Below are 13,604 nucleotides of genomic sequence, written 5' to 3' on the forward strand. Positions count from 1 at the left end.
ACGCTGTCAGTAAACCTAGGCTTCAAAAGAATCGCTATGAAGAGGTTCTGTCTGAAAAACGCGAGACTTCAAAAAAGTACTGCCCGAAACTGCTAGACAGTCCTGTCCCTTACATGACACCGATGTGAATTTAAATTCCAACGCTGCCACGCAGCAACAGAAATTAGGTAGCAAAAAAAAAAAAAAAGGTTGTCCTGGTATAAAGTAATCGGCAGGAGCCCCGTGCGCGCCGGCCTCCTGCGGCCCTGGCAGCTGGCCTGGTGAACCTGCTCTTAGGTCAAGCAACACGCTGCTGCCGGAGGACAAGGATCATCCACGCCGCGGCGAGCTCAGCTGCGTGCGGTATGCGGAAGCAAGATGCCACGGCACGGCCGCCCTGCCGAGAGCCCAGAGCTGTGCTACCGTCCTGCAGGCAGGGCATGCGGCAGTTTTCTGCGGCTGGTTTTCCACAGGGGGGAACAGGAGGCACCTCCCGGGCCCTGCTGTGTGCACCAGACCCTCCTGCTTTTGAGGAAAATCCCCTCACAGCTTCCTCCCACCCCAAAAAGGTCCCGCACTGGCATGGCATGTCCCGCAGAGGGACACCGTCACGATTCCCCTATGTCATTTTACACCCGGACGGTCTTTGAACAGAACGTTTAGGTCACATGTAAGAAAGTCAGCCTTACGCTGAAAACTTTTAAGATCTTTTTAAAAAAAAGTTTATTTTCCACAAGTAAGAGCAATAGGAAAAATTAAATTGTTTTCCACATATTGTTTTCTTGAAACAGAGTCTACAAGGACATATTCAGCACCAAAACTAAAAAAAAAAAAAAAAAAAAAAAAAAAAAAAAAAATACAAACAGCCATAGAATATAATCTATAAAGCAAACATTTAATATTGCACTTTGTTTCTCTAATGTTTGGATTTTACTTACTTTTTCCTAATTCAGATCAGAATTCTATATAAAATACTGGGCTACAACTGTGAACCTCATGTTTTGTAATGCTGAGAATTGACCAATACTTGTGGAAGAGTAATGCCTCTGAACAACTAAGAAAAGAATTTAAACGGAAAAAATTTATTTGATAAAAGTTATAGGATTTTTCACTCCGATCACAAAGGCTGTGATGCCATGTCAATTACTACAATATTGGTCAATCCTGCCTCGTATGCAATTCTCCGTTGTATTGTGATAAGTACTTTAATGCTATGTATATCAGCAATTGTTCCCTATTCTGTTAACACAACAAAAAAGGAAAAAAAAGTAAAACCACCAAATGCCCTTTTATGCCAACGATCCCCTCAGCTTTTAGTTTTTTTTTTTTTTTTTTTTTTTTCTGGTTGGAGAGGGTAGAGGGAAGGGACATTCACAAAATTGGCCTAATAACGTAAGACATCACCACCCAATTTCCTTCTTGTCCAGTATTCATGCTCAAAGCCCACGCCTTGTAACTGAATCACTTAAAACGCGACTCATTTGTATTTTATCACCCTGTCAGCATTTGTGAAACATGAATTATCTTTCATGTTCTCATAAAGGCCACTTATGGAAAAGCCTATTTTCTTGTACGTGTGAAGCCTTAAAAAGAAGGCAGTTTTTTAAGAACCACCACCACGCAGCAACACCAGCCTTCCTCTCCCCCTTCCTTCCGAGCTGTTTTATTGCACAAGGAGATAGACACATGATGCGTTAGGCCTCAATTTGTTTAAGTAGTCAATACCAGAAGCGTGTCCCTTTGTCAACTGTCTGCGCTACGAGTTCTGAAAAGGGAAGTCGACTTGTATGAATCTCTAGCATCTAAGTGCTGGTATTTGCATTAGCAGATCTCACGGCTCCACTGCACTCTTTTCTTCCTTGGGGCGCACTCAGGGCGAGTGCTCTGCCTGTGTCATTTCTCGTGTTCTGAACGAATGCATGCTGGAATCTGCTGTTTTCCGTTTTAAAGCTCTTGAGAGTTACATAGCAGATGCAATCTTCGAAGCAATCCTCAACTAACTAATACCCAAGTATGGCTGGTAACACTGATCTTCTTTCCCCACTTTAGTTATACTTCTACTCTATTTTTACAGTATCATAAACCCTGAAGATAATACAAAGTGCACAAACTGAGCTCTTAGCATAGTCCAAGCTTTTCCTGCAGTTGAAATATACTTTCTACTAGAGCCTCATTATATATAGAATTTTTGGTGATTAGGTAACTATGTATAAAAATAAATTTACTTTCCCTTCCCATCCCTACTAGTTGAAGTATCTCTCTGCCTATGAATCCTGGACAGCATTTGCCTATTTCCTTTTAAAAGTCATTTGAGGCTGAGCTGGTGTCTACGGGTGCTGCTTTCACTTGTGCCTTTATTTTTTTTTAAAGCTTCACAACTTGAACATCTTTTTCGTAATGTAGAAAGAAAAGGGAATGAGGGTGGCTTTTGTAACTTTTGTGTATGTCCCTATTGCAGATCCCCCTCTCAAATAAAGAACAAAAACAAAACACAAACACAAAACAAAGAAGTAATTCAACAGTGCAATGTAACAAAACAAATAGCATTCCAACAGTTTGGCAAGTGATGAGTTCACCTGAGATTAAGTGATTTTTTAGGCAGTCTGTAACAAAATGCTGCTTTGCGATAATAGTAGAAAGGCAACAAATTCTTAAAAGAAATCAAGAAGGAATATAATCTCAACAAAGTCTATTAGTTTCCTTCTGGTATCTCTCCATCCCCAAACCCTATAATATCCCCATTTCTGTTGCTTATCTACTACAGTAGGCTGCAAAACATACAGCAAGAAGGATTGGCTTGAAGGCATTTGATGTTTGTAAATAAATCCACAACAGGATCCAAGCTGAAGAGGTGATACATGACCAGCCTACTAGGACAATTCTGAGCATGTGCATATGCAGGTAAAGTCCAGGCTACATTAAATTAGAAAAGAAAAAGTCAGTGCATTTGTTGAAGTCTGCTGCTGTTTTTCTTTTTTTTTTTTTTTTTTTTGTCAAAGCTTTCTTTTGCTCCTTGTTGTGCAGACCACAAACAAGTAAGAGGGGGGTAACAACAGTGCGGCATAAATGAGAAAAAGCTGTAGTGACACTGAACCGCACAATGTAAGCAATGAGCATGTGCAAATTTTTCAAAATCATAAGAGAAAGCCATCCCTCTCTTACAATGTGGTTTGAGTGTTTTGACACACATGACTGTAGGTTAGTAAGGCTGCTCCTAGTATGTGCCAGTATTTAAAGGGGAGGGGGGGGAAGCTCAGGTCTTCAAGCATGTGGAGCAGTCCTACAATGTTATTGTAGGCTTCAAAGCATAATCACAGGTTGTTTTCATTTATTCACCATACAGGCAAGAGCAAAACCACTTCCTTCGAAAGCGTCTCCACTATGATTCTTTGACCTTCAACATGGCAGGTACGATTCAAAACCCAAGTCACGTCAGCTTTTTATGGATTCCTTCAACGAGAGGGGCAAGATGGTCTGTCATCTGTGGGCTGATCTGGGTTTGGATCAATCTGAACAACACAAGGGGAAAAAAATTACAACCCGGGTTATTTTAGAGAGAACTGGCAGAAACGAAAGTTCCCAAGGTTAATAAAGATCAATGTACAACATTATTCCCTTATCCAAAGTTACTGAAATAATTTGAACTAACACGATAAAAAAAACTTTGAATGACGAATTAATAAGCAGTACTACTAGAGCAGAAGATTCTAAACTACAGTCTGACAGCAAGTTTATGGAAAATCATGAGAAAAGCTCAGCTTTAGTAGCACAGATCTTTTGTATTATTTATTGTTGAATAAAAAGAGGGTATGTATGACTTGCACCACTAAAATAAAGTCATTTAAAAATACTGAATTGATTTGAGAAGATTACTTCAGACTAGACAGAATTATCAGTAGAAGGTCATCCTACTTTTAATTTAGAAGTATTTAATCCTCAACCTATGAAAGTGGTTTTTTTTTTTTTTTTTTTTGTCTTTACACCTTAACACTTTCCTTTCTGCACAGAAGGAAGAAGGGATACAATCTCACTTACAACTCTGAAGATGGATGGCAAGAGCTACCTAAGTGCACACTTCTAGACAACATTCTAGTGGTTAATTTTATACTGCCAGTTTAAGGGAAAAAGCAAGCTGCATTCTCAACCTTTAAGTACCTAAAATGAAAAGCATCCAAGTGCTGCATTCTGTAGTTAAGCTGCAGCACGATTGTCAGAGAAGCCTCCAGCACACAAATGAAGTGGCCCTTTCTGCCCACTCAGTAGCAGGCTGGTGTTTCAAGAGGCAAAGGAATCAGAGGCGTGGGGGGGGGGGGGGGGGAGGAAACGGTGCATCATGCTACATATTGCTGTTTTCTTAAAAAGTGAGTGAATTCTAGCAAGCTTTAGCTGAAGGACAGTACTTTTTCTTTTGTCCTATACTACTGTTTTTACCTGGAAGATACAACCATAGGAAGCTTTTAAAGTTTTGTCACAGTCAAGCTTTTCTTTTTATCACAGTGGCTTTTCCAGAACTAAAATGCAACTGCTGAAGAAATGCCTGTGTAAGAATACCTTTGTTCCTTTTCTACATGAAGCTTCTGAAATCATACACAGACAAAGCCACATGTGTGTGTACACGTGTAAAAACAGTTGCTGTCATTCCAAACAACACTCAGGTAATTTCTAAAAATCATTAGAATTGTACAGTAAAGAGCATGAGAGGCAAGCCAAGGCACTTGACAAGGCACCTTTCAAATTTAAGGTTGCACAAGTCATTAAAAAAATTGTGGGTAACCCATGCTGTGAAGCAGGCATGGAAGCGTCTTGACACAATTCATCTGCATCTTGATTTAAAAAGGAAAAAAAAAAATGAAGTTATCTTATTGCTGCTTCTTGGCTAAAAACATTTTAGTGTGTTTTCCTGATTTTATTAAGAAAACACTTCCTGCATGTATTCCACAACACAGAGTTCAGAAAAAGAGTGAATTAATCCCCATATTGTGTTTTGTGTGAGGTACCTACTTCTGAATAGAGAGGTGGAGGCAGAAAACGGAACTCCTGGATGTATGCAAATAACGGTCCTTGCAGAGCTCTCTCGAAGTCATCACAAGCAGCTAAGGGTGCAAGGCTGGACTGTCTTTGCTCCTCCGTGACCACTTCTGCATAGCTAGGAGGTGCTGCAGGGAAAAGGTACACGCAGTTCGAACAACAGTTCTTATGCATGTCAAAATATATAACATGATAAATATTAAACTTTTGTCATTGTAAGGTGCACCAGCAGGTAGATAAATCATCAGCAACTTAAAAAGTTGTTCAACATGAAAGGAAGAGTAAGAAACGGCCATTTTATTTTATTCTAAACTATACTCAAGTTCAAGAACAGATTAGCGCCTTCTTACTGTGGCTTAATTATTCCCTTAGGATTTAAAACGCACCCTGAATGTTCCATTTCTGTATAGCAAGGCACTGCAGTTCTTTGGACTCTATAAATTTAAGACTGAGAGTTGCACATGGAAGAGGGATGTTTTTTAGGTACGTGAGAACACAGGGAAGGAGCTTCTCTTTCAGTAAGCGATTTGCTACTGAAAACAGAAGCATCTTCTCACACACCAGCCTTGTTAGCTAAGTCTGAGACACAATGGAATCAGGCACTTTCACTTACAGCAGGATTTCACTGCTTTTTCTTGAGAGAAAGGCTAGGAGGACAGCAACTCTGTCCTTCCACAGAGCACAAGCAGGTGTCAAGGAAACATCCACAAGGGATTTCCTGTAGTCTGTACTATGAAAGGATATAATTTGGGTCTGCTAGCACAACAGCAACAAACAAAGCAGATGAAATTCAAAGCAACAGAGTAGCAAATTGATTGGGATTTGTATTGTCAAGTTACCTTCTGGTCTTTCTGGCAGTGTCAGCCCAAGCCAATTCATGTTCATGCTACACTGGCTGCTCACACTTGATGTTCTGCTACCAAATGGGTGTAGAGGAATGGTACCAATGACCAGTGGTAAGTTAAGGAATAAATCCATGGCTCCTGGAATATCGACATAGACCTGAAGAGAGGAAAAAAGGGAGAGGTGTATGATTAAAATGTAGATTTGTATGATCATTTACAATTATTACATGAAGTTCTCTTTCCATAGAACTTTTCATGAGGCCCTTGTTCCTAATGGTCAGTTGTAGAGCCCACATCCCTGTGGAGACAAGCTCCCCACACTAAAAGCAGGTCAGGATTCTTAACACGAGTGCACACATGGGAAACCCATCTAATCGTGACTCACTTGTTTAGCTAACACACAACAGTTTAAGGAATTACAAGATTTATGTAAAATTACTACTAAAACCAAAAATTTTGTTGGGATACTAATATTTTATGTATTGTGGTACGTATTTCTTTTGCAACTGGTACAGAGTGGCTTGTTAGCCACGTGTAAGGAGTGATAGAAACCGAACACACTCAAGGGAAGTAGACCCCACCCAACGTACCATCAGTGAATACTCCACACGGATTATACTACAGTCGAGGATTGAAGGGGAAACAGGTGGAATCTTCAACACTTTGCCGTTCCAGGTTTCTGTTTTGCCAGATGACAAGGATTCTCCACGCAGGTTGGCAACAAGCTGTTTGACTTCCTTCATTTTCCCCTTGGCATAGAATGCCTGTGTTTGGTAAATGGCTGCCTTTGGCACCACCATACGGGAAGAGCAGTTCTCAATCTCAGCAAAAATCTGAATTGATTCACCTGAAACAAAACAGAATTTCACATCCTTTTTATTCACAGGCTTTAGCAAATTCCCACTTTCTGCACATTATTTTAATGCACTGGTGGGTTCTGATACCACTGCATTACACATTTAAAAGCATCTACTGATGTTAACAGTGGTAGGCTTATAAAATAGCATTAGCTAATTTAGAAAAAAAAAAAAGTGTACAAGTTTAACAAAAGTGTCCTTTAGCAATCTGGGGACACAACTAGCAACCTAGTTAACAATACACTGGGAAGATTGCTGAATGCAGACCGAAATGGTAAGATCAGTTTTAATATTTTGTTTTCATGGAAGTTTAGAAAGGAAAGGAAAAACATTTCCTCTAATTACTTCTGTTACGTACCTGGGGTGTAGCCCTTCCTTTCAATTTTGGCACTTAAGGATATTGGGCCTGAGGTACAAAACCAACAACAGAGAGTCTTTTCTTTTGTGCCTGCTTGGGGTGACTGCAAGAAAAGAACAACATTGCCCGTTTAATTAAATAGTCCCACCAATCTCCATGCATTTTAATCTACAAGAAAAGTAATTTTTGTAATGCACTTAGTATTACCCATGTTGATAAACAAAGACAGTTTCATTTGTATGAAAAAAGCTCAAGCAATTTAAATGGCACTAGGCAGGCAAACAGTATGTCCTAATCCCATTTCTCATTAACACTGTTTCTTCTGCCAGCCTCCATACTACTGTCACACTTGAAAACAATTTATATACGTAAAATAAATACTGTATAACTTAAAAGGCTTCATAGCCTACATATACCAACATACTGTTGGCAAAGCTTTTCATTGGAACATCTTCTGACTTTCCATTACGCTGTTATTTCAGAAACAATAACTAAAGTACTGTAACCTTGACTACTGCTATTTCCTCTGTTTCTGAACGATCCCGTATCATCTGTAATGAACAGACTTTGTTATTTTACACAGCATCAGGATTTCGGACTTGATCCAAAGCCCATTAAAGTCAAACGGGAGTCTTTTGATTTTAATGGAGTTTGTGCAAGGCCGGTATTCCTCTTCAAGTCTGATTTTTCATCCCCGCACACAAGAAACCTATTTCAATGGACTTTTTTTTTTTTTTTTTCTCTTCCCCTCCCATAGATTAGTTTGAGAAAAGGGGGGGGGAAAAGGAATTTTAAGCCAGATTGATTTAATTGCCTCATTGAAAGCGGTTTTGATATTGAAATGATTTTAATGAAATGACATTTCAGAAAAAGATCATACAGAATTGTGATAATTTCTCCCCATTGGTAGAAAAGCATCCATATGGAAATTATCAATTATGCACGCCAGTACATTTTTCACTTTGCATTTTTAAGTTAGCAGTCTCTCTCTAAAACGTTCTTTGAAGTTACACTGTTCCTTGCATGTATTATTCTTTATTTAAAATTTCAGAGGAACAGTTCACAAAAATTTCCTTCTTAATGACAAGTTACAATTTAGTAGTATCAACTTTAAATTGGCAAATGCATTTTACACGTCTCAGAAACAAAGCAACTCCAAGTACAGGATAAGTTAGCTTTCAAAATACCAGTAATTAAAGAGTTGCCAAACTGATATAATGCTTAAAAGATCAGCTGTTGTTAAACTAGCAAATAAGTATTAGATAAAGTTCGATGTTGATATTGTTTCAGTTATTTTACTTCATTATTTTTATGCCAGAAACAAAGAATAATTCTGTCAATTCTTACCAGTAATGAAGGAGTGTTGATATCTATATGTTCAAAGACTGTAAATTCCTTCTTTAATTTTACTGGTAGAAGCCAAGGCCTATGCAATTCGGCTTTCACCCAATAGCGCACACTGCCATGTCTGCCTTCGAATGAGGTAGCAAGTGGTCTGTGCAGGACACAAAGGTCAAAATTGAGTAAAATCTTTCTCACTCTTTGTAGTAATGATATCATCGATCAGATTAGGGATTAGTATGTATAACTGTATTTTAAATGCATTATAATATTTAAGGAAGTGTAACTTATTTGCAAAGTTTCCATATCTGAGAAAAATTCAAGATTAAATATGGGAGAAAAAATCATCTCCAATTCATCCTCATACAGTTTTGCACAGATTTTAAGAATCAATTAATGAATTGCACTAGAGAATGCCAGGAGAGTTCACATGTCCTTTGAACTTCAGAGGCCACTTTCATGTTTAGCATGCCCTTTTAAGGCCACATTAAGACTACCAACTTAAAATTAGCATCAGTATCAACCAATTACTGTTTTGGACATTGTATTTCGTAACTGCAAGTGTATTGTTTGCCCGGCTGGTATCTCAGTGTCTGGTTTACTTTAGTGGTTACGGAACACACAGTAGCGTCTAAGTTGTTTCATCTTAAGCAGGGTTAAGTATTTCAATTTTGAGTTCTGAATAGAGGGAGGCTGCTGGAAGTGCCTTCTGATTTTCCTCCACCTTGATGAGACCAGCTTAGAACATCATGTAAAATATGTGTGTATGTATATATGCATAGGTATACACACACAAAATGGTCACAGGGCTACCCTGCTCTGAACTCTTAAGAGAAGTTGTTCATGGGATTTGGAAGAAAAACGATGCGGAAAGCTCTCCAAACTTTTCAGCGTTACCATTTTTCTTCCTGTAACATCATAAAAATGAGAAGACAAAAGAAGTTGATAATCTACATATCTCCAATTGTCAGTACTTTTGATTAAAACAAAGTATTAAGCTATTGAAGCATTTCAGTTTTGATACATTGCAGTATGTAACTTAAATTATTCACAAAGCTTCTCTATCTTCTGCTGGGAACGCCATCCTAGTGCTGAACTAGAATGATTCTTTACCAGTTACAGGCTTGACATTTTTGCCTATCTGGAATTTTCACTTTTCCGATGATCCAGAAGGAGGGTTATTTTCTAATCCATATTCAGTATTTCATCCTGTCGCATATCCTTAAGGGCAAATATCAAGAAAGCCCCTGAATGTCTTCCTCCTTCCCACTGTCACTCTGTAATTTGTTTAAAATAAACTTCGGAAATATTCCATGGATAGTACCAAGAAATAGCAAATTGGCAGTGTCAAAATTCAAGCCTTTACGCTTTTAGTACCAGCCATTTTATTTTATTTTTTTTACAGTATTATTAGAAGCTGGTTGCACAGTCATTGTTTCAGGTTGCTTAAGCCTGTTTTGACCAATGCTTGCAGACTTCACTGCCTCTTTAATTTCATGCTAAGTATTTCACATTGATGTATCCTGCTCTTTCATCCCTTCCAACTCAAGGTAAGGCTAGCATTATGGCTTTTTGTAGTTGAGATTCCAATGAAAGAGTAAATTTCCTCTAAAAATCTCCATAAATACAGGTCTTACAAGCGTTCCAGGAATATCTACTGTCAAGTTCTATGCTGCTCGTTTTGAAACTGACCCGCTGAAGTGTTTATCATCTGCAGGTTCTGCTAAAGCCAGCACCCGTAACAAACAGATGGTTTACCAGCTTTAATGAGAAACTGTGCTATTTCATGTAACATTCTGCCACTTTTTTTCTAACTTTAATGACTTCACTGCTAGCCTTTTAAAGGAGGAATCTCATTTTTCTCCCCATGCTCTGACCCTCTCTGTTCCTGTATATTAGGTTTCACTGCAACTTGCATCTTAGCTGGTTTCTGTGCTGGGAGTTCCTTTATGTTTGAACCTTCTGCTGACGGTATCTACCTTACACTCTTCAGCCATTGGAGTGGGGAGCAATCTCTATCTTAACACTTCTCTCACTCTCACTTCACTCGTCTGTTCTCAGACAAATGGGATGCTGCACAGGAATGTTTCTGGGCTCACCTCCTTATCCATTTGCTCATTTCCATCCAGGCTCTTTGCACAGAGACCAGCCCGTGCACATATATCCTACTTGAACCAGAACAATCTCCTCTTTTGTTCAGAGATAGTTAAACTGGTCACATCTATTCCCGCCTGAGCCCAGAGAATCTAGCTGGAGTCTTATCTCTAGTTCTGCTGGCCTGCATGGCTCCTGCCAGCAGGCTGGGTTAGAAGGCACCTGAGCCGCTCTGCAGGACTCAAACCAGTTCAATGCACCCCTCACCTTGGGAGGAGGGTGAAATACTGTAAGACACTGAATCAGTTACAACTTGGTTGAGTGGGCAGGAGCCGGGCAGCAACATGCTCCCATTTTGTGAAGTGGGAAAGCAACCTCTTCAGTTGAAGGAGATGATGTCCTCTGCGGCAGCACAATTCCTGCCACCATTGAAAAGGTTTCCCCTCCACCCAAAGCAGGCGCGCCTCTGGGCGTTGTGGCGCATTACAGGCAGGCACACTTACGTCTGTGGAAGCTCGAAGCTGAATGCATATTCATGCCTTCCCGAGTGGATTGTGTGAAGGCCTTCCTCGGAGTTGTCATCATCTAGGAGGCAAAAACCCAACATGGTAACCCATTGGCAAATGTTTTAGGTTTAGAGCACATTACACAGGCCTCTCTTGGGGAATGAAGGGGATCTGCACGCTCACTGCGAGGCTTGAAATAGGGTGTCCCAGGAACCTGGCCTTCTGGATTGGGCTGCAGCGCTTGAGGTGCATAAAATGGGCAGGTTTGTGTGAAAGTGGAGGCTTGTTTGCTCTAATTCACAACCCTGCCTCTCAACGGGGACACAGCTGTCACTGCTGCCATTTCAAGGTCTGCCTGAAGGATTGGTAGTGGAAACCATGCTTTGACAATGATTTCCGGTTAAAATTCAAAATGGGAAAGACCTCTTTTGTGGTATTAACTGGTCTTATACGTGGCTTTAAGTTTTCTGGGTAAGACTACACTTTGCGATTCAGGTCCCTCTGCTCTGCTGGCTGGCAAGAGCACCCAAAAACGAAATCACCAAAGAAAGGCTGTGAAAAGGGTGGAGGGTGGTGGTGGAAAAGGCGTCCGAGCACCACCTGGAAAGCACCAGACAAATTCATGGGCACAGAGAAATGGCAAAACTGCCTGGTCAGCACTGCGTGGAGGTAACCCATGGAATCTCAGGAGTTTAACTCAGTCTTGGTCGGAGAGCAAGTATTTGCCAGTTCCAAGAACGCCGACCTTTGCTTGTGGTTATGATTTCTCCTATTGCTTAAAACGCCGCCACAAATTTGTGGTTTATTCCGATATAATTACCACAAAAACCAGAAAAAACGCTGACTCTGTCGCAGCAGAAAGTTGAGGGGGAGGGGGGAAAAATAAATAATATCCGAGCACCTCCTACACAAAAGGGCCGGAATACCTTCACAGGTACAGCGGGACGGTGTGGGGAAGGCAACTGCTTGAATAGTGGGGAGCTGTAATGGAAGCACACCGGATTTTAGGCTCCCATTGTCCTATACAGACACGGCTGCTCGCGTTTGGATACCGCGCCACGGCGAAAAACGACGATAAAAAACGATTAATAACTGAAGCGGGGCAGGAGGGGAGGGAACGCGTGGCACAAACGCCCCTGCAGGCTGCAGAAGGGCACCGGGGTGAGGAGGGGGGGGGTGGGGGTGGAGGGAAGGGGGGCGGCCGTGCTGCTCGCCCCCCTTCTCATTGTCTCCGCGGCCCGGCCCGGCCCCGCGGCCGCCCTGCCAGCTCAGCAGCCCCGCCGCGCTGTCAGTCAGCGGCCCGGCTGGAGCAGGAGAGGACCGGCCTAAACCGGCGCGAGCGGATCCCAGCCAGCCGCGCGTATACGTACGGTATACATTACACCGGGGGGCGGGCGGAGGACGGGCAGCAGCAGGAGGAGCAGGAGGAGGAGGAGGAGGAAGGCTGCGCCGCGCCCCCCTCACGCCGCCCGCTGCGGGCCGGGCCCCCCTCAGGGCCGCGCGCGGCGACCGTTACCGGGCGGCCGTTGAGGGGGGCCGTTGGTGGTGGGGGGGGGAGGGAGGGGGGTAAAAGGGGGGAAGCGCGAGCCCTGTCAGCACCCCAACCCCCGCCAGCCAATCAGCGGCTGGCATCGCCCTAGCAACAAGGCAACAAACGGCGAGCGGCCAATCAGGCGGCGCGCGGGGGGCGGGGCGCCGGCCGCCAGCTCCGAGGGGAGGCAGTCGGTGGGAGGCGGCGGAGCGGGGCGGGTGTGGGGGGAGCGGTGCCGTGCCGCGGGGCTGCGCTGCGCTGCCCGGCTCCTCGCGGAGCCGCCGGCCGCTGTGCCCCGCTCCGTCCACACGCTCCGCGAGGTGCGGAGCCGCAGCGGTGGGCGGCTGGGACGGGGCCGCCGCCCCCCCGCAGGGCGTACGGGGGCCAGCCGCAAGGGACGGGTTGGGGGTTGCTGTGAGGGCTGCCTCAGGTTTGGGGGCAGGAATTGAAAGCAAAGATTTAAAAAAAAAAAAAAAACAACACGAAAAGGGGGGTTAATGTGGGTGGCAGGCGTTAAGAATTTAAAATAAGGGGGGAAAAAAATAAGGGAGGTTGTGGTCTGCTGCTGCACAGGTCTCCTGGAGCCTTCTCACAGAAGGCTCCGTGCAGGGTGCAGGAGAAACTTGTGCAAAAGAAAAGCTCAAAGGGAGAAAAAAAACAAAAGCAAACAATAATAATAATAATAATAATAAAGACAGGTTTCTCCTCAGAAGGAAGGGGAAGAAGCAGCCGGCTCGTCCCCGGAGCGGAGCGAAGCGGAGCCACCCCAGCAGCACAGCGCGAACGTGCTGCAGGCTGAAGAAGGGCGTGGGGGGGGGGGGGGGGGGGGGGGGGGGGGCACCCCAAAAAATAGTGATAATGATAAAAAATAATAATTACAGAGGGGGCTGCGGAGCGCCCCCCATTACATAACCGGCTCGGGGGACTATTTTCCTGTGCTAGGAATTAAGTCATCGCCACCACCTGACGCGCGCAGCCAATCTCCGCCGCCGAGCGGCGGCAGCAGCAGCACCCCCCCCCCCCCCCCCCCCTCCCCTCCCCTTCTCGCCAGGACCGGTCCCAAAC

General features: G+C 43.2%; 1 protein-coding gene across 1 annotated transcript; it reads right to left on the bottom strand.

Moving 5' to 3' along the window:
- Positions 1-801: 801 nt before the first annotated feature.
- Positions 802-11,089, bottom strand: ARRDC3 (arrestin domain containing 3). Its single transcript, XM_084304752.1, has 6 exons — positions 11,006-11,089; positions 7,068-7,170; positions 6,443-6,699; positions 5,847-6,009; positions 4,981-5,135; positions 802-3,488 (listed from the first exon to the last, which is right to left on the bottom strand). Exons 3-6 carry the CDS (start codon positions 6,650-6,652, stop codon positions 3,432-3,434), a joined length of 585 nt encoding a protein of 194 aa, XP_084160878.1. The 5' UTR covers positions 6,653-6,699; positions 7,068-7,170; positions 11,006-11,089; the 3' UTR covers positions 802-3,431.
- Between the last annotated feature and the right edge of the window lie 2,515 nt (positions 11,090-13,604).

Source organism: Netta rufina, assembly GCF_964035555.1.
Source record: "Netta rufina genome assembly, chromosome: Z".
In the NCBI taxonomy this organism is placed as follows: Eukaryota; Metazoa; Chordata; class Aves; order Anseriformes; family Anatidae; genus Netta; species Netta rufina.